Source organism: Maylandia zebra, linkage group LG4 (genome assembly GCF_041146795.1).
Source record: "Maylandia zebra isolate NMK-2024a linkage group LG4, Mzebra_GT3a, whole genome shotgun sequence".
NCBI lineage: Eukaryota > Metazoa > Chordata > Actinopteri > Cichliformes > Cichlidae > Maylandia > Maylandia zebra.
This window is the reverse complement of record NC_135170.1, coordinates 27,158,055-27,181,429: the sequence shown is the minus strand read 5'-3', so window position 1 is coordinate 27,181,429 and position 23,375 is coordinate 27,158,055. Positions and strand designations below refer to the sequence as shown.

The following is a 23,375-nucleotide window of genomic DNA, read 5'->3' as shown; positions in this document are numbered from 1 at the left end:
AGGCTGTTGCACAATTAAAGTGTTTAAACCCAATAAATTCTTAACTAGATTAGGTGCAAGAGGATTTGCATGGCCTCCCCAGACTCAGCAGCTCTAATAAAAACAAACATCTGAAAACGACTTGCACTTCAATATGACATAACCCAAGCATATTGCATGCACACACTAATGACATTATTGGTTTGATTATTATTATTCTAAGAATTGATTCTGACTTGCAGTTTCAGAGTTATCCATTTAAATTTCCTTATCGCTATAGTTTTGCCCATGTTTTCAGAATATCTCAGCAATACCTGCTTGACACATCTTTTTTGTGTGTGTGTTCATCCACCCGTTTTTGTATTGTTTTCTCAGTATGACCTTAATGCAAGTTAATCTGGCAAGTGTTAAATAGGTCTTTTATGCTGGTGCCAAACAGCACCACCAGGGAGATGCTTAAGTACCACTAATAACCTATAAGCAATCCAAAACATGGCTGTTCATCCACATTACACCAAAAGAAGTGAATCGAAAACATAATGAATACATATCGAGGGGACATTTAAATGTGCTGCGCAGCAAAAGCTTGTGCAATAATGAATCTGCCAGCAAGAGAAAGTACATAATCAAGACCTATTTAATCACTCACATTCCTCATGGAGGTCACCCAAATCTTCTGGATTTTATTACCACTAAAAGCCTCACACAAGCTGGCCTCATTTGAACTGCTATACTGTGACAAAAGGCAACAATTAAATTTCCCATGAGATACAAGGAAAATTCAAGGAACGTGCCATAAAACTACCGCTAAAGCATACAGCTGAGGTGGATGTTATTGAAAAGGATAGATTACAAGGTTGATCTGAGGTCAGTACTCATTCTGTCACTGGGACAAGGTAACAGGAGAGCAGTGTATGGAAGCAGCTGTCTGTTTTCCTCCCTGAGCTCGAGCACCTCCTCGGTTACTCTGTAGTTTCTTCTCGAATACGCCCAGTCCCAAAACATCAGTCCTATTTAGTTACTCCAGGAATGTTAGGCCATGCAGCCATGTACTGTGCAATTTCACTACAACAGCACATTTAAAACAAAGGTATAACAAGTATTTCTGTTTAAAATGAAGTCAAGTGTGTATCAGATTACAAGCAATCAGTATTTGTTTATTTACATAGCTCAAAAAGCCGAGTATCAACGGAAAATGTGGAAAAAAAACAAACCAAAGAAGGAAATTGCATTTAACGGTTTCCTTTCATTGCTTCAAAGCAGATGTGTGCCTCAGCAGTTGAATTGTGAAATTCCCTGAAGAATGTCTTAAGAGGCTGTGTAAATATCTTTCAGTTCAAGAAAATGTGCAAAGAAAGAATTATTAGACTATATGAAACTGCCCAAAAAAAATGTTGCCTCAACTGATGATAAAATATTGGGCATTGTTTGATTGTCTTTGTACTTGCTATGTAACTGTGAGCAACACATCGTATATCTATTCTTGATTTTGTATCTAGAGTTAAAGTCAGTCAGATTAACTCTTTCCTTTGCCCTGTTCCTTATTGAAATATATGCAAACAGTCTTGAATTTTAATCTCTTTGTTATGCAGTTTTGCATTTCCTCAAGCACAACAAATTAAGGATTGACAATTGTATCGGTTCGAGTAAGCAAAAATGTCAAGCTAAGCTCCAATCCCAGCAGATCAGCTCTCTGTGTGCCAGCCTGTATCAGCTGACCGATCAGCTGATAATCTTCTATGCAGCTGATTGCCTAATCTAAAACAGGGCATGCTGTTTAAGCTTTTTCAGCCTGCATGCTGCAAGCCACTGAGCAACCCACCTCCACCTTAGCTCCTCATTTCATCGATGCCTCCCTGTTCCATTCCGAGAAACAGCTATCTGACTTTGATTATAATCATCCTGAATTAAACCAAATTAAATAGTTAATATGACTGCTGAATTGAAAAATAAATGGATGGACAGTATGTTGATATATATATGTAATAATGTCTCCCTACATTATACATGATTCATTTTACATGAGGAATATCTCCAAATGCATGGAGACATTGACTTTATTTTATAGGTTTAATTAGGAGATTTCCTGGTGAGTTATTATATCTTCCTAAAAACTCTCGGAGCAACTATGCTGCAACTATGTACTCACATACATATGTTATGTGGGTTGATATTCCTATGCTGAAAGTAGCTACTTACATGTGTAAACTTGATGGTTTGGATATAAATACATCAAATTTGCATGTGGCACAAGGCCGCAGTATAGCTCACCATGCTAATGTGTATCTCTGGTCCTGCCGTTATTAACGTGAACCGTTGGGTGACCTAGTGATATTACACAGGTGCTGAAAGTACACACACAAGGTTGATTATTTCTTTTTTATTGCAGATGCTGGGAACATGGGCAGCACAGGAATAGCACATAATTGTTTTTTTTCTGCTGCCGATTGCAAAGTGTTCAGCTCCCTATCAGACAATTACGTCTTTCCTGTTATAAAATATGACTCACTGCATGTGAAAAGTCGCACATAGTGGGTCATGGTCATGGTTAGCACAAATACAGTTTTTCTATGGCGTGGGAGGGAACAAATATATTGCGCCAATTCTGGAAACAGCTTTTATTGGACAAAAAGGAACATCAGATGTATTAGCCTTAATTAATTAGTCAGCTAATTACTGGTATAACTAGTTAGTCTAATTAATAGCTGGTTATTGACTACACAACAGTTATTATATATGGTAAGAATATGGTGAGGGAAGTGTGAAGACATAAAAACAAACAAATGGATCCCAATAAGAAACCCGGAACTACAATTTATTAAGGCTTTCACAGCACAACTGTACATAGTATAATGAGTATAAGCTTAGAGACAGTGTTGTACTGTTATACATATGAGCTACATGTCTTTAAAATATTCATGTTCTACACCGAAATCAGTCATGATGCATGTGTGCTCAGTCATTTAAGTACATGTACACACACTTTACGGGACTGTACATAAATTATAGTGCCTGACTTCTTCTCAAAGTGTTCTGTTATGGCCATTATACCTTTTTCAGCACTGATTAGAGTAAGATGTTTCTTCAGACTGACAGATGTGCTATTTGCCATCTCCCTCCAAGGCATACTGCTCATTTCAGCATAAATATGAGGATGAGCCAGGACAACAAAAATATCACCGCTGCTCGTGACATTATTTGGCTCACAAAGCCCAAATGTTAATGAATCTTTGGAGAAAAATGGATGACACAAACAGATGGGAAGGGAGTACCAAAAAGTGACAGCAAAAATCTTTCCAAAGCATAATTTGTCCCAGCAGGGAAACACACGCAGACACCAGCTTAAAGGGATAAGCTTATGTCTTGTCATATTAATCCATTCTCCATTGGGATTCCTTCCTTTCGAGAAACACCATTGGTTATATGTATTCATCTATACCTGGTCCACCATTAAATATTTTAATACTGTATTTACATTCATATTTCTAGTAAGAAAACCCTGGCACACAGACACACACATACACAGAAACACAGGCAACGCTTCTATTAGTAAAAACTGTTGACACAAATGCATATTACCATATTAAAAGTCTTTTTCCAGGAAACTGTCTGACAAGATAACAGACCTCAGTGTGTTGCAAAACAAAAACAAGCTGCACAGAACATACTGTTGTTTAAATTATGAACTTGTCATGTTTTATGATGAGAGCTTGCTCTGTCCTCTGCCAGTAAATGTAAATATTATGCAAAGCTTTGCTCTAGTTTGTTCTTGGTGGTATGTTGTGTGCGACCATATTATACTTTTCCTCTATTAAGAAATAAGAGCGTGTTTCTATTTTCTTGCTCTCTAATTGTATGTAATACAATACGGTTAGCCCTTTGTCTGAAACGGAAGTGTCAATAGTGAATAATAAGAAGAGCTCCTCCACTCTTTCCCCTGGCCTTTAAAAATGAGGAGATGTCCAAGCTGCTGGACAGCGCTGCCTGGTCTGCAGTAAACCATAATCTCCGCCACAGACTTAATGAGCTTAATGTGCACTCCCAGGCCTCTGAGCTTAAAAGGAGTGTGCACAACATAGTGCTATGCAGTTTGCCTCAATGTGTTTGTGAGGAGGCAGTTTCTCACATAAATATTTTTGTAAGTCAAATAAGTATTTAGCTGTGTCTGCTCCTGTGAAATATCTCAAATTTCTTTGAGCAACCTAATCATTGATTATTTAGGCAATTGTTCTGTGTAAAAGGACACAAAGTAAGACTAAAATCTGCTGAAATGCTTCATACTTTCAGAGTGTCCACAGACACTGTGTTTTTTCATTATCATTAGACTCACATTACGTGTCTGAGACCATCTGGTGCCAAAGTGACTGTGCAAACAGATGCATCCAGGGCTGAATGAAGCTGAGTGTAGATGAGCATTTGTAAACAACCCCTATGTCGTCATGCAGCCTAACATATTTAGGGGAAAGTAAATTCAGTCCAGAACCTTACAGTGGATTGAGGCTTCCAAGAAGAACAGATTTTTTTTTTAGCGTGATTAGGGATAAACTGTGTTTAGTCCTCAGACTCACGACACACTGTGCCCCTAACACTCACTTTCTCCCTGCTGGAGTAAATGCCAGCATCACATGCACTGCCACGCAAACAAATACACGTCAGCACGTTTTCCTTGTTTAAACCTGCCATTAAGACTTTAAAAGAATTCACTTTATTCTGATGACGCTCATTAATCTAAAATTGAAAAGGTGTTAGACTATACCTCTGATCTTTAACTGATATAAACACGGGAAATATGAGGTGTAAATTCAAGGTTTAAATTCTTGGTTAGAGTAACAGTGGTATGTAAAAGTGTCTGCCTCTTCCTGATTTCCTATTTGGTCATATGTTTGTCACATTTAAATGTTTCAGATCATCAAACAAATTCAAATACTAGACAAAGATAACATAAGTAAACACAAAATGCAGGTGTTTGTTATTAGGGGAAAAAAATCCAAACCTATTTCCTGTGTGAAAAAGGGATTCCCCCCTAAACCTAGTAACCGGTTGGGCCACTCTTAGCAGCAACAAGTGAAATCAAGTGTTTGCGATAACTGGCAATGAGTCTTTTGCTGCACTGTGGAGGAATTTTGGCCTACTCATCTTTGCAGAACTGTTGTAATTTAGCCACACTGGAGAGTTTTCGAGCATGAACCGCCTTTTTAAGGTCATGCCACAGCATCTCAATCCGATTCAGATCAGGACTTTGACTAGGCCACTCCAAAGTCTTTGTTTTGTTTTTCTTAAGCCATTCAGGGGTTGACTTGCTGGTTTGGTTTGGATAATTGTCCTGCTGCAGAACTCCAGTGCACTTCAACTTATGGTCACGAACAAATGGCTAGACATTCTCCTTCAGGATGTTTTGGTAGACAGCAGAATTCACAGTTCCATTTCCATTTCTTCCAGGTCCCCAGGTAGCAAAGCAGCCCCAGACCATCACACTACCACCATATTTTACTGTTGGTACAATGTTTCTTTCCTGAAATGCTGCGTTTGTTTCACGTCACATGTAACAGGACTCAAACCTTCCAAAAGGTTCCGCTTTAGTCTCATCATTCCACATAATAAATTCCCAGAATATGTTATGTCTTGGGGATCATCAAGCTGTTTTTTTGGCAAATGTGAGACAAGCCTTTGTGTACTTTTTGGTCAGCAATTGTTTTCGCCTTGAACTCTCCCATGGGTGGCATTTTTTCACAGTCTCTTTATTCTTCTCTTCTTCTTATTGTTGAATAATGAACTCTGACCTTAACTGAGGCAAGGGAGGCCTGCAGTTCTTTGGGTGTTGTTCTGGGGGTTTTTGTGACCTCTTGGATGAGTCATCGCTGCACGTTTGGGGTAATTTTGGTCAGCCGGCCACTCCTGGGAAGGTTCTCCACTGTTCCATGTTTTCGCCATTTGTCGATAATGTTTCTCATTGTAGTTTGCTGGAGTCCCAAAACTTTAGAAATTAGTTTGTGAAATTATGTTGTGATGCAGATATGGATGATGGAGAACATTCAACCAGGGTATGTGATAGTTTAAAATAAATTTTTGACAAGAGATTGTGTCTTGATTAGCTACAACAGATGTGCAGCATAGGTGAACCTGAAATATCTAAGCTGTCAGAATTGTTCATCCAACCTGGATAGCCTGTGCAGACCCAAGTTTACATGACAAAATGGTAAGTATAATACATAAAATCTCATTCTGTTTGTTTCTTTATCTGCAAACTCCTCTTAACACCATAGCAACCAAACCTTACCTGGCTAAAATGACCCATTTTTAAAAAACATTTATACACTTGTAAAATGTTACAGATGTATCAGATCATTTTTATTTTGCAACAGTGACATCAAATTTATAACCACAAAAACTGAATTGATATGATGATGCATTACGATGGAATCACATTGCCTGCCAACATTCTAGCAACAGGCTAAAATTATTTTGACCTTTTTGCACCCATCACATCTTATAAAAGCATTCTAGTTTTAAAATACCTGGTTGCTTCTCATTTATGGTGATAACATTTTCATTATAACTGCCTAGCAACCATCTAGCAACATGTTAAAGCGACCTAATATTAGCACATAAATAACACCTACCACACATTTTCCCCCTCCAGTGTGATCAAGAAACACACAAATAGGCCAAACAATACTGTAGCATGGACATGTGGTAGTTAAATAAATAAAACTGGTTTCCTAGTAGCAGGTATCTGTTTTCTAGATCTCTGTGCATTAAAGGAAATGTGGGGGATTTGTTTTTTGTTTTTTTTGCTTTTTAATGATCAATCATTTAAGTATATGATTCAATGAATACCTGTGGGGTTGAACGTGCCCCTGCTTTTAATTGTTCCTTACTTAAAGTTCGCCTCAATGGCCTTAAACAATTGAATGCAATTTCATGATATAAAACAGACTGTCAATCTGCGAGACAGCGGGCTGTGAGATTAACGTAATACTGAAATTCACTGATTGTAAAGAAAACCAATCGTTCATGAATTTGATCAGTTTTTTTCAGAAGCAGAGGGGGTGGTTGCATGAATGAGCACTTTGTGTTCCAAGGACAATGTGACAAATTCTGAATGTCTTACCGGACAAAGGAACACAGTCAACGGTGTAATCACTGGAACAACATCTCTGTCTCCAGGGCAATGCTTTCACAAGAAGTGCAGCGAGTGTGTGCTGTTCTACTGCAGCACCTCAATTAGCTGAAAAGCAATGATAAAAGACTGAGACAAGCAGGAACAAGGAAAATAAACACTTTACAAGAACTCTGGGGATTGAAGTTATACTTAATTTACAGAGTGGCCACTTTCAATCTAGTTGTGAAACGGAACTACAACTGCTTCTGTTTTGTAAAGGTTAGACTCTTTTTCGTGATGCCTTTATGTTGCTAGATAGTTGTACTATTGTTGACATTTTTCTGCTTGGTCCAAGCCTTTTGTAACACTGACTAATAAACTAACACACTCATGCGATACTCAGTATCCCTGCCTTTTGCATGTAGCACAGAGTTTTCAGTTCTTATTAGCTGACAGAGTCAATGATAACAAAGGAAATAGTGTAGCATACAGTTTCCTGTATTATGACTACTTATCTGATTAAACTTAATGTTCTTGAACATCACAGTTCTCAGTATCTTTGACTGGCTGTAAGTAACCACCAGAAATTGTGCCAATGTAGCTACTTTGTTTCTTTGAAAGTGGAACAAGAGACTAATGTTCAGCACTCTTAAAGGGCAGGAATACTAACTGAGACGACGAAGCACAAAAAGCACAGGTACTGTACTTCTACTTCTCTTAGATATTAATGAAGTATATGTTTTATGTCCTTGAATACTGTGTTTTACTTTGTTACTGTATTCCTCCTTCCCTCAGGTAAGCAGTAAATTCACACTATGTATGACTCCTGTATGGGCAAAAAGGTTTTTGTTGTAGGGTAATTTAAATACTTAAGATCACTGAGCTCCAGTTCAGCTATAAAATGATGATATCCCAATAATTGCATATTTCTTCTTGAAACACCATTGCTTTTAAATAAATGAGTTTCTAACTTGGCCCATTATCTTGTAACAATGTAATGTTTGGCAAAATGAGCTATTAGTTGCAATAATCCTATAGTGTTACTTTTTATGTTACTGACATGTCTCATAATCCGGATTTCTGCTTTAAACTGTAAACAATTTGCATTATAATGCTTAAGCTCCTTAACCAAACTCCCGCTGCTTTTTCAGAGTCCATTCAGCAGGACAATGCAAATGATTTTTATTGTACTGCATTTATTGTAATGTTTCCTCAAGCTAATTACAAGCTTTGTTATATTCCAATTTCTTCCTCGTGCGTGTAACAAAGTAGAAATCCACCAGTACGCTACGTTTGGGGTTATGAATGTAACCTTTGTTTTCTTTCTTTCTGAGAGACGGGAACATTGCATTTCATCTTCATTAAAGAAAACAGAAACGGAACGTTATCATTACTTTCTCATTTAATTTTCTCTTTAGTTTATAAAAATGTGTCAAAATGCATTAAAACACAACATTTTTCTCAGGAATCATACAAAGCCACAGCAGAAATTGTATATACAGGCATCTGTCTTCACCTCTATCAAGACTTCAATTGTTTCTGGTGTTGCTCTCAACAGTTACTGTTTAATCAGCTGGAGAAACACCAAAGCTACTTTGAACTTTGCAGGTGTTATGAAGGTCAGTAATGGGTTGAAAGCCAAATTCAAATTTCTGATCAGTTCTGATTGAAATGAATTGAGCAAGAGCGCCTAAAAATGTTGCATGTCAAAGCTTTTGAATCACAATAAGAGTTTAAGAGTAAAGCAAGTCATGCAACTTGCAACATTAAGTTGGAAAGGAGGTTTGGAAACTTTCTTTGTACCCCAGAGTTTCAGCAATACAAACTCAGCTTTTGCCCTATTCTTTCACAACCTGATGTCTTTGACAGATTATACACTGATCCCAGACCAATCGACTTACCATCACTGGGTTGTCTGAACCCAACATTAAATTAGGTTATGGTTAGGGGTCCTTTGGCCTTTAAAAAAACGCATCTTTTAAAACAATGAGCTGGATTGTTTTAGATTGTGATGAGACAATAAACCAAACTGTGAAATACAGCTTAAGTAACAGACCCATGCATTTAAAGTTCAAAAATACTTTGCTCAGACAGGATACTACATCTCAGAAAAACATAACATTGGTAGCTGTTTTGTCTTTCACCCCAAAAACTAATCTAAAAATAATGCCGCCCAGTGATCCTGTTACAAACTGTGTGGAATGTAGAGGAGGAGGAATGCATGCCTATTTTGTGTGTGCATCATCATAAAAGCACTTTGTCTGTCCTGTGACAAAACTTTAGGTTACCTGTATATTTTTTTTCATGTTGTTTTGAACAGGTAAGTAAATTAAGGTAGAGGTTAGGTAAGTTAGGGACAACTAGTTATGTTGGGAATAGGTTTAGGTAGGATTAGGTTGATTGGATGGTTAAAATTAAGCATTGCATAAAAGGGTTAAGTTCCTGGTTGGAGTTAAGCAAAACAAAATTGGGGGACAGACTGCTACAAAAATGTTCTGTTTATTCATGATGAATGTTTTGAGATTTCGCCATTCACAGAGAAGTCCATAACAAATCAGGCTGTGTATTATGCCATTCTTCTGATGAATTACTGTGTATATTTTGCACCATGATGTCCTGGAGATTCATTGGACTCCTTTTTGGGGGGTATACAAAATTAAGTCCACCAAACGTTCGTAACTGATTTTAGTATGAAGGCTTAGCTTGAGGTTTGGATAAGGTTTGGATTAAGTTGAACGTTAAGACAGGACTCCAGGAAACAAACATAAATCAAAGTAATGTCCTCTAAAGTGATGAAAACACGAGTTTGTGTGTGTGTTCGTGTGTGTGTGTGTGTGTGGGGGGGGGGGGGGTGTCCCTCGCGCCCCACCTCCCTGTCCTCCATCCAATCAGAGCACAGAACGGCCACTCGGGCCTCGCGACCATGGAGCGGCAGCAGCAGCAGCGGGGAGCGGAGTGAGGAGACAGTGGGGGAGGGTCACGTGTGTACACACTGTAGAGCTCAGCAGCACTCCAGCAGTAGTAATGCCTGTAACGGTCGGCCCCCTTTCAGATCCAGCCTCGTCCGAAAAGTTGATAGATGCGAAGCGAAACAACTGAAATCCACTAAAACGTGATTTTTCCCTTCCCGCTGTTTTACTTTTCACGAGCGCAAGTCTTTTTTTTCCATACCCAAATGAAACGACTGAGAAATGCCAGTGGAAATGCTACATCAAAACCCAATGCCTCCCTAGGGTTGTCACCGATCCAAGCCTATACGTTTGTGGTGAGTTCTCTTCTCGTTTCCATTGTTTCATCTCGACAAATACGAAAGGTATCGGTCTCTGGCTTTCACCTGAAAGTGGGAAGAAGTGAATTTGCACCGCTGGGGATGACTAGATGCGAGAGTGAGTAGTCGCAGTTGTGCCAACAAAGAAGGGGGTGTAATAAATAATGGTAAAGTCGTGACAGCTATCCTCGCTTTCATCTGCCTGGTCAAGTGTAATGACACGGCGTGAAGAAAAATAAATAAACCCCCCCTCCAACTCCATTAGCTGGTGTTTTCTTAGCTTTGTTCAGCTTCAGAAGTTCCACAATTTTAGCGACGGGCTTGTATTTGGAAAACAACACCTGACGAGGAGGTTTCTCACGGGATCAGCTTTCTGAGGTGCAGGGGAGAAAAAAAGTTGTATCATTTTGATCAAAAGGCCTCTCAGGTAATCTGCTCTTTATATAAGATAAGATAAGTCTTTATTGTCATTGCACAGTCATACATAGTACAGTAGTACAATGAAATTGGAAAAACTGTCCTACGTCGGCACTACATATAACACAACACGACACGATATGACACATCACAACGTAACAAACAACACAACACAGTATATTAACTTAGTATAAAAAAGAAGAATAAGTGTATGTGTATTGCACACTGTTATTATTGCACATTAATTATTATTGCACCTTGTTATAAATATAAATATTATTGTAATATTATATGAATAATCATTTCCAATCTGTTGTTGATACCTTCTGTTGGGAGCTAAAACTAGTGGCTCTGTTAACTGTGAGGAATATGTATGTTATGATAAGCTGCAACATGAGCACAGCTTTGTTACCTAGGTCTGAATGCGCTCCCTTATATCCATGCCTACACATATACAGTCTTGTAGTGCTAAACCATTAAGATACACACAAAAAATAGTCTTAATCTTAATTTTAATGAGGTTTTACACCCAACTTTCGGTTTGTTTTGACAGATCGTGTGTCTTTGCTTTACCTACTTCAGTCCTTTTTTTACTTCATCATTGCTTTTAGCAGATGCAGGAAGGTTATTACTGGTAATTACTATATTTTATCATTCATTTTGAAATGGGTGCCACTTCATTGCGAAGTAGCTCTAGCCACTAGTCAGTGGTGCTTGTCACCCAAATGAAATGCTTCTTAAGACTCGGTCTTTGCACTTGTTGTCATCAACTTCATCCATGTGACCGGAGGGCAACTGGGCGTGTGTGGCTGTGGCTTAATGACAGTAAGCCTGCTTTGTGCTGACCATTGAACTCTTCACTTTGTTGAAGCCGCTGACAGTTCAGCAAGTTGCCGGAAAAGAAGCCGGGAAGTCTGCTGAGACTCAGACCGACCTATGTTTGACCAGACTCTGTTACACTAGAACTCAATAAGAGGAACTACTGTTTCCTCAAAGATAATCAGATGATGTTTGACACCCCTTTTGAAGTAGATAATCCATTAAAGCATCAGTGATGCGCTCATTAATCAAGGAAGCAGATCTCTATCGTTTGCAGGAAAATGTGCCGTTTAAAAGCTTTCAGACTCAAGCTATTTTGCCTCCACTGTACAAAAACTGATAACAATTTGTACAATTTGTGCATAGAACCTTTCCCCAGGGCTTGAATTGGAATGCAATGAGTTACTTTGTAGATTTGAGGGTTATTAAAGAAACGCATGTGCTGTATTGTGTCACCTGTCACGTCTGATGTTGCTGCATAGCAACAGTATCTGAGGCGAGTCTACTGGGGTGATGGCCACCCCTCAGAGTGTGGGTTATTTTGAATATAAAGATTGTACTTAATGTACCATTTTATATCAATGCTGTAGTTATACAATACATACATAACAATAAACCAATGTCCACATTAATAAATCAGTAGTTATGATTCAATAATATCCTATATATGATGATAAGAATAACGCTTGCTTTAATTTTAGATACTTGAAGCATATTTCTTTATATATTTTTAACAGTCTAAATATTGGAAAACAAATAGTCCATGCAAAAACAATCTTCAGTGTCCAATATATTCAAAGCCAATTTTCTACACTGTTTATTTCTAATCAAATATTATGATTTCCGTCCCGTGGACAGCCGTTTGAAAAAGCCCCGGAAACACCCTTGCACAAAAACGTGCAAAAACGAGTGGCGTCATCTTATTTTCTGGCTGTAGTACATTCTGCTGCTGCTGTGTTGCTGTAGACATGGCTACAGAATCATGTGACATCACTCGCAGCTTTCTGAGAAGGGCCTGTAAATTCCAGTAAGGCTATACGAGGGGTGTGCGCCCAGTATGTCACACTGCTCCCATCAGGCGGTGATATCTGGCTTCAGAACGCTGAGACGTCAAGCACGTGGGCGTCACTGTTACACGATCGTGTTTGGTGGGGCCGAAGCATGCCGAAGCAGGGCTGCCCCCTCTGGGGATAATAAACTTAACCACTTTTCACATGGCGTAGTGCAAAAAGTTCAGACAAGGTTTAACCAAGTGTACAACTGCAGTCAAAGTCACGTTCAAGAGTTTTCAGCTTAGGCTATAGAGCTCTCTCCTGGTTTGCATGCTTGTAGCAGTAGATGTAAATGAATGAATAGTTATATCTCCTGTTAGCACAGCTCATAATTAATGTAGCATAAAAGAAGGGAACCGTGATGGGCATGTTCTCTAAGGAACGGTCCTTGAAAGACTTTATTCAACAACCGTATGAAAGGAAAATAAAGTGACAAGTTACCATTCTCCTTGGAAATTAATAAAAGATAATATGCATACTTCAATGACTGCATGAGCTTAGCCCTGACCACAACTGCTCTGACAGCGCTCGTGCCGTAATAACAGCTGGGTGTAGTGTCTCTCTCTGACCTTCACTCAACCCCAACAACGTCACCTCCAGCTGTAGCCTTGACAGGCTCCAAAATGGGATAGAAAATGAAATGGCCCTCATTACACTGAATCAAAACAGACGTGGATCATGCAGCATGAAGCTGTTCTGCCTCCGAGTCAGGGGTGGACGTTTTCTTACACCCCGCTTGTTTTTCCCTCAGCTGAGTAGAAAACTAGTGATTTCATTATCGTGGGCTGCTGGCAAAACGCGCAGAGCTAAAGTGCACTGACTTTCACGACATGAGTGGTTGTTGCCTAGAGTGAATGAATGCTTTTGGTAAACAGCGAGCAGTCCACAAGGATTATACGAAAACATTCATTAGAATGTGGCCTTTTCCAATTTTACATAGCAGGTCATTTAAAGATTCATCTTTGCAAAAATAATATTAATAATGCAACTCTGATATACTCTGCACTGCATTGGTTGTTTGTAAGATTGGATTGGTAATTAAGACAATGCATGTCTTTTGGTCATATTTTTTAATGCATAATATTGTCTGAGAAAATCGGCAATGGTTGTTTTACTATGCATTTTCAGTGTGATCCCTCTAAAGCTTTGTTTATGGTCACAGCATTGGTTTTTGTGCACTCCACAAGTCTCCACAGCCTCACAACTATTTGACACCGGCATTTGAGGTGTGCAGTCGTCGTGTCAGAGCTCAGAAAAAACAAACAAACCTCAGCATCAATGCTGGAAAAAGTCAAAACAGGAAGCAAAGGAGTTTTCTCCAGAAAGTCTAATTTTTTTCCAAACTGTTGCAGTGTCTCTCTGTGTATATCATCTGTGACTTTGTGTACTGATATATCACAGAAATGGCGGTTAAGACCAACACGATCGTGAAATCGTGTCTCCAACATGGTCACGCCAATCGCACCACAATGGCAAAAAGGCTGTTACTGTTACTGTTGTCATTCACGAAGGCGATGACAGCAAGCATGAACGCTCCCGTTATTTTTCCTCTCGCATGACGTACAGCCTTTTTCCTACTGTTCAAAAAGAATAGAAGCAGAGAGAAAATGCGACCTTTAAGTGGAGAAAAATATCAATACGCCAGCATTGCTTCCTCTCGCAATGCAATTATTGATATGCCGCTGTCAGATATCGATATTTTAGTCAAATTACAGATTACAGATTCTGTAAGTGGATTTCCACAACAACAGCAGACAGCTCCTATTAACTCTGCTTTGGAGGGTTACAACAATACGGCTCCGATTCCCTATGGAGATTATTAATGGGGCTTTTTCTTCTGGAGTTGTTGAGCATCACTGCATCCTGAGTGACTTTGTGATTCCCACCATCTATGTGCCCGCAACAGGAAAGCACAACTTTGTCCTCATGGGGGGAGTACTGTCCAGAAGGTCACTAAATTTGTTCCTGAAAAGCAAACTAAGATCTGTTTTTGGCCCGATGAGCACTCCTTTGGATGGGAAGAGTGTCAGGGGAATAAACTGAGATGCGTATCAGGGATTTTCCTGAGGGTTTTTGGCATCCCACAGATGGTTTTAAGGGAAATGGAAAGAAAACTCACCAGCAGTGTTACAGAATTACACTTTTAACCTGTTTTCTTAACTTGGGATTCACATTCTCAAGCATAATAGACTTTTTTTAATAAGATAATTAGATAGAAATAAATTAGAAACCTACACAAAGTGCAAATGTTCGAGTCATACATACGAGAGAAAACAGTTGCCCTCTTTTTTTAACAACTCCTGCAGCTATCAGAAGCTGTAGAGTGAGCCAATGTGTTAATGACAGGGAGTTAGAAATGTCTGTATACAGCAGGTGCTAATTAATGAGGACTGCCAGCCACATTGCAGTGAGTCCTCTTTAATAATCACGAACTTCCCCTTAAGTCATTTTCTCTGTAAGTGATGAAAGGTTGTGGGAGGAAGTAAAGAGTGAATAAGCTTACTGTACTTCTTAGTATATGGAAGCATTGTGGTGGTGGTGGTGGTGGTGAGGGGGGTTTAGCACGAATCGATGAAAAGAGGAGCACTGGTTATAGTGTGCTTTTTTTTCAAGGTCTGCTTTCGTCAATGAGTCACCAAGCTGCCGGTGTTTGAGAGCAGTGTTTACAAGTGGGCTGACCAGTGCTCCCAACTCGGTGAAGATTGCCCTCCTCCCGATCCACTTCTTGTCCGTCTCTGTGCTCCAGCCCCCACTACAGCCCCGTTGCAGCCAATTGGAGCAGCACAGAGGAGAGACTGAGTGTATCTGTGTGTGTGTGAGAGGCTTAAGGCTAAAACAGCCTCTCTGTAGTGGTGTTACGTAAGCACACAGAAGAATGTTTCTCCTTTACTGGCATCGTTACTCATTCTCTGAAAACAAAACTGCCTTCCTACACTTTGTTTCAGGGTGTTCTCGGGGAGAAAATTTCCAGAAAATTCTGCACAGATTAGCGGGCGTACTGTTTCCATGTAAAAATGTTATCGTCCCTTCCCAAAAGCAGTTTTGCATGTGGAAACATATCTGTCAATTTAGTTCTGAGGAAAGGAAATATTGTGGGACCTGAGTTATTTACTTTAGCTTATAATAATAATCTTCCTAAGAATGACCCCAGTTAATTATGTAAGGAAACATCTAAATCATCCAGCCCCATCAGCTTCACTCCTAAATGTTCCTGACATCTACGCTGTCTCCCCCTTTCCTTTGTTTTTTGACCTTGTCCTGAACTCCAACCTACACCTCGTCCTTCGCTGACCCTTCACCAAAGCCTGCTTCACATTTCACTCTTTATAAATCTACCCATCGCCGCCTGCCCAGCCCCCAGGCAGCTTGGCAGTAACTTTGAACGGAAGATAAATGCTTTTGACTGGGCACCAAAGCTGTCTGTGAAATGTTCTTCTTTATCACGCTGCGTGTGAATGAAAAATATAAGGGCAGCTCTGCACAGTCAGCGGCGCTCTTGCATGCAACTGTAGGAGGGAGAACGAGGAGGCCGAGGCAGAGCGAGGGAGAGACGCCAAGGTGTCAAACAAATGCAGTTTTGTATTCTTCCACCAGAACAAAGGCCTCATTTGCTCTGGCCAGTGAGGAGCAATGGTGGGTTTTTGAGGCTGAGCTAGCAAATCAAACATATTGTGAGGCGTTTGTATTCAGTCAGTCAGATGCAGTGAAGTGAAATTAACAGTGTTACCCGTGGCATAATAGGCGAGACGTGGTGGATGTGTTTTTGTGTCGCGGCCTTGCTTAAAAAACTAATCATTTTAATAATATCAAGCAGGATAAACTCAGAGACCTTTTCATAAAAGCCATAAATATGACATAAAATAAAGATAGTTTTGGGTGATGTTAAAAATAAGTTTTAAAATGTTTTACAGTCATATATACTGCTGTACACGCATAGATGACAAATTAAAGGAAAAGCCTGAACTCAGTGGCTCCCTTAAGCTGTTGAGCGTATTTCGTTGTGCACATTGTTTAGGTGCACTTGTTCCCTAAAGCCCAGTCCGCATATAAAGGGATTTACCTCTGACGGTTGCCTAGGTAATCCACTAATGTATTTAGTCATATGTCAACAGCTGTATCCTTTACTTCCACGGATTGTTGCTTCAGTCTCTCACCTAAAGGTGAGGTACATTTACCTCAATATTCGCCCCCTTTGTGTCACCAGTGGTTATTTTTCCCCACCGTCACCACAAGTTGCTGAATTCATTGACATGTTATGGTCACTGCTAGGCTCTTCCTATGTCTGTGCCCCTTAAGAGGGAAATCCCTTTGCAAGACAAAATACAGTGACTGTTTTTATCCTATAATGAAACATTTCTGTCACGATGGTCGTCATCAAAGCCCCTCTAAAAGAAAGTCTGGCGACTTGACTGTTATTTTGACTCATGTCTGGGTTGTTATTTTAAAGCCCTTATCTAAATGAATGGGGAAACGAGAATGACTCACTTTAACGTAAAAATTAAATGTTTATAATCAACAGTCACATCCCAGGAAGAAAAGGTTTTAAAAGCTTCTTCCTCTTGAAAGCTGTATGCATCACGAGTGAGAAGGAGTTACTGTTCTTCTTCTACTGTAACCCTTCTACTCCAACAGGATTGGCTAATATGTTTCCTGTTTAAGCTGTTAATTGGCTCACCACTTATGCCCTCATTGGTGGCCACCATCATTAGCATTTCAGAGGTCCTTCACTGTTCCCTGTGTGTCACTAGAGTCGTCTTTTTTCAGGATTTCAATGCCCTGATTCAAAGGGCGCAAGAAGCCACTTAATGATTTGCTCTGTCTGAAAATGATGGAGAGTTCAAATAGCAAACGTGCTATTCAGCTTTCTCTGGTAACCGTTCGATTGTTATTCGAAGCTCGCATTCAGTCCTAAACCGCTCTCTGATGACTCTGCATAGTTGTGGTACATTTATGGCACGCTTTATCTTTATCTGTTCTAATTTGCACTGCACTGTGTTTGGATTTATTATTCAAAGGAATTCCAAACATTACTCTTTAACAGTTATTAACCTCAGACTTTGCGCGTTTGTCCTGTTTGTACAGTGGCACTTGGCAAAAGGCGTGTAGGTGCATTACCTCCAGCTTCTGACAGTGGAAGCACGTGATGAGGGAAATTCATATATGTTAAACAAACAAAAAGAAAACAAAAGCCACACAAACTTTAGGATGTTGTGAACTTTATGGTTTTTGAGAAGAATGGTAAACTAATCCTTATAGCAAAGCTTAAGAGTTTAATGAATCTACCAGGAATTCTATGTTATTTTTACCTTTATCATACACATATCTCATTAATGACTAATTCTTTTCTCCTTGACTCTGTCCACAGTCGACCTGTTGAGAGTGCTTGATCCGTGTCAGAGCCCAGCGATGTGGATCTGCATGGTTTACAATGAGACGGACACCAGCGTGGACTTCCGGCTCTGCCGGGACTTTGGCCTCATCCTGTCAATCCTCTCCCTCATCTACCTCCTGGTGTGTTTCCCACTGGGCCTGTGCTACAATATGCTGCTGGTCGTGGTCAACCTCTCAAACAAGGTGTCCATGACCATGCCTGATGTCTATTTTGTCAACATGGCCATTGCGGGTCTCGTGCTCAACCTGGTGGCGCCCGTGGAGCTGCTGAGCTCCACCTTCACCCGCTGGCATGTGTGGGAGTATAACAATGAGGTTTACATCACCCTACTCATCCTCTTCAACATCTCATCTCTGGTTATCATGTATTCCACCACGCTGCTCAGTCTGGACTACTACATAGAGCGCGCGCTGCCTCGCACGTACATGTCGAGTGTGTATAACACCAAACACGTGTGCGGGTTTATCTGGGGCGGCGCAGTGCTCACGAGCTTCTCCTCGCTGCTCTTCTATGTGTGCAACCACATCTCCACCAAGATGGTCGAATGCTCCAAAATGCAGAACAAGGAGGCAGCGGACTCGATCATGATGTTCATCGGCTACGTGGTGCCCGCCCTGGCTGTGCTTTATGCTTTTGTGCTCATTCTGCGCATCAGGAAGGAATCTACACCATTGGATCAGGACTCTGCTCGCTTGGACCCTTCCATACACAGGTTGCTGCTAGCTTCAGTCTGTGTGCAGTTCGTACTGTGGACTCCGTACTACATGACTCTTTTAGTACATACTGTAGTTGTTGCACCAGGATACATTAGCAGTGCACGTTACTTACCTATCTATTATTTCTTGAGATGCGTATCTAAACTGTTGGCGTTCTCCAGCAGCTTTGCAATGCCTCTTATGTACAGGCAGATGAACAAAAACTTCTCCAACAAGCTCCAGCGGCTGCTCAGGAGGCTGCATTGCAGAGACCAGTCCTGCCCTCGTGAACGCTCAACAGTGCAGCAAGTGGTGACGTGAGATCCCCCGCCCCCCTTGCTTGCATTTTCCACTTCTCGGCCTAGCCAGCACTTATCTCCCCTCTATAGCGCCAGTATCTGACAGGGATCTCTCACAACCCCGGACTGTTTTGAGAGCGACGTAGCTAACTCTGGAATTTCCTGTCACCTTCCCGGATTTTAATCTGTTCTATCTAGGTCTGCAATGAGGGGACAATGCAAACAAAAACCACTAAGTGCTGGTTTTTTTTGTTTGTTTGTTTATTTTTAATACATTTCTCCACCAAGAAACTCAGGCTTCTAGTTTAAGGGTAGTAAATTGGGAACAATCATCCAATAACTACCGAGGACAGAGTTTCACAACAAAAAAATCCCGTTTTTCCGCGTCCTCCTTTTGGAGTGGGTGTGGTTTTTGTGCCTACATTTCACCTCTAACACACAAGCAGATCCAATAAGCTATAAAAGTTTAATTATCAAATGCAGCCAAGTTACTTAGTTTTTTAACAGAACCCTCTCCACCCCTGCAATGATGGTGGCTGGTATACCCATAAGCAACCACCACTAATGAACGGTGTGCGTGCCAGTGGAAATCACTGTTTACCGCCCTCAAACTATAAGCCTCGGCCACTTCTTTTTTTTTTTATTTGAACTCAGTTTTCCTTCTGCTTTAATTTGTTTTGATTATCAGATTAAATAATCTTCACATGTTGAAGCTGGAGTACAATATTAAGTTTGTCTTGGACACCAATACTACCCTGTGGCTAGAACTAAGTACTGATATTAAGATATGTTCCCATTTTAATTTCAAAGATTGTATTCTGAAGTTTTGATCCACTCAAACATACAAAGAGATTATTTTTACGTCTGTCAAGCTCCACTATATATATACAGACACACACACACATCTACACCACTTTGAAATCACACAGAACTAAATGGAACACTCACGTAAAGCTTGTATTCAGGGTTCAGACATAACCAGTATACCTCGTGTGATCTCTGCTGATTATAACCTTACCTGATAACCACAAACAGTTTGAAATCCCCTCATTAAGCTGAGCTGACAGCCAGTGTTCTGTTAACTTTTGATCTATTTCTGCAGGAATTATCCACCCAGTGGATCAGTGAACCCCCACACAGGGTCACAGAGAGAGCCCTGAGGGGTTGTCATGCACAGGCCACAAGACTCATGACTGGCTGTGAAGTTTTTGCACACTAACAGTATCAAAAACCTTCTTAAACATATGAAAAGCCCACTTGATAAGCACCTAGAAGCAGTGTGTACAATACAGAAGAGTTTGAACTTTAATGCTGCTCACATGCACATTATTATCAAAGCTGCTTTGCTTCCTTGCCTGCCATGGTAAACAGTGAACATAACAATCTGATGGCGACGAATCCCAGCTATCAGAACTAAAAACACGTTCTAGCATTCGGTCTGCTGCTTCACCGCATTAGTTTGCATATTGAATTAAAAGGCCAGTTTGTTAATCAGCCTGTGAAATGATACACCAGCAAGGTGGGGCGTCCACTCGAAGTTAAATGGAGACGGGCGCGCTCTGATATGAATCGTATGTTTGTATTCAGTTTTAATTTACACCTTCAAGCACACATTAACTCTGTTAATGACCCAAAGCTGAGCTGAAATGTTTGAAGTATTTGGGCGAGTGCTCTTTTGCTGTAAAATGTGAAGGAATGCCAGATGTACTAACAGGTTTGACCCTTTTTTTCTGTCAAGATTATAACAAAGTCACATACACACTCTCTCTATTTTTCCAAGCATTTCATGCGCTGCCCTCGTTACATGCATATGGATTCGGTCACTGGGAAATAGTATTCACCTAAAATGCATCATGTGCTGCCCCACAAAATCCTTGAATGGATGGTTTTTGGCACAGTTAATCATTATTTGCTCTCAGTTCAGTGTCCTAATGTGAACTGAGCATTTAGGAATGAAGAGCAAACACTGGACTGAATTTCTAAAAGTCCTTTTATTTTGTTAAATGTAGCATAGAAATTGCTACGTTTTGTAATTATAAGTTCATTCCTCCGAAAAACGTACTTAAATTGATTTTATGCAGTTCATGTGATACACTACCAACTGCATGTAAGTGTTATGAAAAGATATCCAAACAGAGGGTGCTCATAATTAATCTTTTTTAGCATAAGTCCTGAAGCTGCACCAAACGACACTAAGAGAGTGACAATCATGTAGAGATTCCAGTAGCTAAATAACTGCACTGTTTTGCTTCAAAATACCATCGAGTTTTTCTGAATTGCTTGAAGATGATGTGTGCATGTGCTGCCTAACTTTGCCTGATCAGTTTTCTTTAACCACTGCTGCAATTTCATCCATTAGTCTGTTTTTTTAAAAATGTTTTTTAACTATCCAACCCCAATCCCTTGGCAGAATTAATGATCAGCGGTCACTACATAGAGTGATAGCGTGATGTTCACATCTAGAAACTAAAGCGTGATCAAAGCTCAAATCACACCTAACTCAGATGGCTGCTCGTGTCTGAGAATGGTTTATTATTTCAGAGGTGGCCAAAACCTCGCGTCGGCGCAAAGAAACAGCCCTAAGAGGTCTTGTATGTTGAACGAGTACAGATACATTTTAGTTATTTGAACAACCAAACCTCAAACATCCAGATGAATCCACATTCAGATGTTATGCTTTTGTGACTGTGTATACAAATGTATATGTATAGTACAAAATGATTTGTATATATTGTATGTAAAAATCTTGCAGGAGGACACCGTGCTCTTTGAAAAAATACAGTATTATTTTCTGAGAGATATATTTAGATTCTGTAAGTACTCTACTGTCAGCTGAGTCAAAGACTGATTAAACAATAAACTAAAATGGATATAACCGCTCCTTCCTGTCTCAGTGAAATCTTACCATTCGTGTGGTCATGTGAACAATGTTTCTGTTTGTCAGATGTTTGTATTATTTTTAAATAGTGTACATGTTTGTGTTTTGAATCCATAGATCTGAGCTTACGTGGATGTTGGCTAAGTTAAAGTCATCTTGAGATGTTGGTTATTGGTGGACTGGTGGTGCATATGTGAGCTGTTCATTAGTGACACTAATCTCAGTAGTACCCCTGATTAGATGATGGGATGAGTGAATCAGCTCTGATGTAGGCATTTATATACTCACTGGCCACTTTATTAATTACACTTTGCTTGTACCACCACAATCTGCCTTCATTCTTGACAGTAAAGATTCAACGAGATGTTTTCATGTTGTTTATGTCACATTTTTAAACTACCATCTTAATGTTACAGCAAAGATAGAGGCTCGTCTTATTTTCGTGAGCCTGTGTAAAAGCCTCAGTGCACTTTTATAGCTGACCAGACTGACACCTGGGATGGTCTTCCCCTGTAGCCCATTATGTGGGACAACATGTTGTGCATTCAGATTCATTTTTTTTTTTTTTTTGCCTTCCTGTCTGGATAGCTTGTTTTTTTTTCCAGATCAGTTTCTATAAACCCGAGAGATGTTTTTACTGGAAAATCCCAGTAAATCATTCGTCTCCATTCGGATGCTCAGTGTGGACTTCAGCAGGTTGTTTTCACCACTTCCACATACCTTAATGCACTGAGTTGCTGTCATATGATTGGCTGATTATTGGTTAATACTTGCAGTAACAGTTGAACATGTGTATCCAGATGAAGCGGCTGGTGAGTGTAAAGTAGAATGCTTAAAAACTACACGTTTTAATGATGAAGGCTGCATAGAGTGAAAAGCATTGTTTTTTGTTTTCTTTTTTAAGGAAGACTGAGTGCATGTCTGCAACTTAATCCCACAGACCTTTATCAGATCTGGGAGGGGACTGTGAAAGTTGTGTAGGTTGTCCTGTATTTCTAAGCTGCAGTGAAAGCGATTGTGAACAATGCCACAGCTCCCTTCCTGCTTACCACATGGCTAACACCACATCTTTTGTGGAGGGACCCTTTAACCAGGACACACAGGCTGGGGAAAATAGCAGCATTCCCAACATTCTGTGGGTCTGACAGTCCGAGGCTGCTGCTATTCTCTGTCACAAAACAATGTTGTGTAGGCATCTAATAACAATGCCCTACACACTAGAGCTGCGCCAATGTCTGCAAGTAAGAGCTTGAAGTGTGTGAGTTAGCAGGATCACACTATAAACAGCCAACTTTTCAGTTAAATCTGAACAGGCTGAAGTAATCGGTTATGATGTTCATATTACAGTTAGGAAGCAGTTACACTGTATTGCACAACAGTGTGTGGATTAATAATACCTGAGAGACCAAAATATAGAGGCAAACATAAGATCTCCAGTGGGAAGAGGGGGGGGTCTTGAATCATGTGCACTGCA

At 40.1% G+C, this 23,375-nt stretch overlaps 1 protein-coding gene across 1 annotated transcript; it reads left to right on the top strand.

The window, feature by feature from the left end:
• Nucleotides 1-10,020: 10,020 nt before the first annotated feature.
• On the top strand, nt 10,021-21,898 carry gpr146 (G protein-coupled receptor 146). The gene is made up of 2 exons (XM_004552205.4): nt 10,021-10,346; nt 18,003-21,898. The coding sequence occupies exon 2, from the start codon at nt 18,044-18,046 to the stop codon at nt 19,043-19,045; it is 1,002 nt and encodes a 333-aa protein (XP_004552262.1). The 5' UTR covers nt 10,021-10,346; nt 18,003-18,043; the 3' UTR covers nt 19,046-21,898.
• Nucleotides 21,899-23,375: the final 1,477 nt, after the last annotated feature.

Coding starts and splice junctions, on each gene's coding strand:
- gpr146 (XM_004552205.4), top strand. CDS start 18,044: ATGTGGATCTGCATGGTTTACAATGAGACGGACACCAGCGTGGACTTC.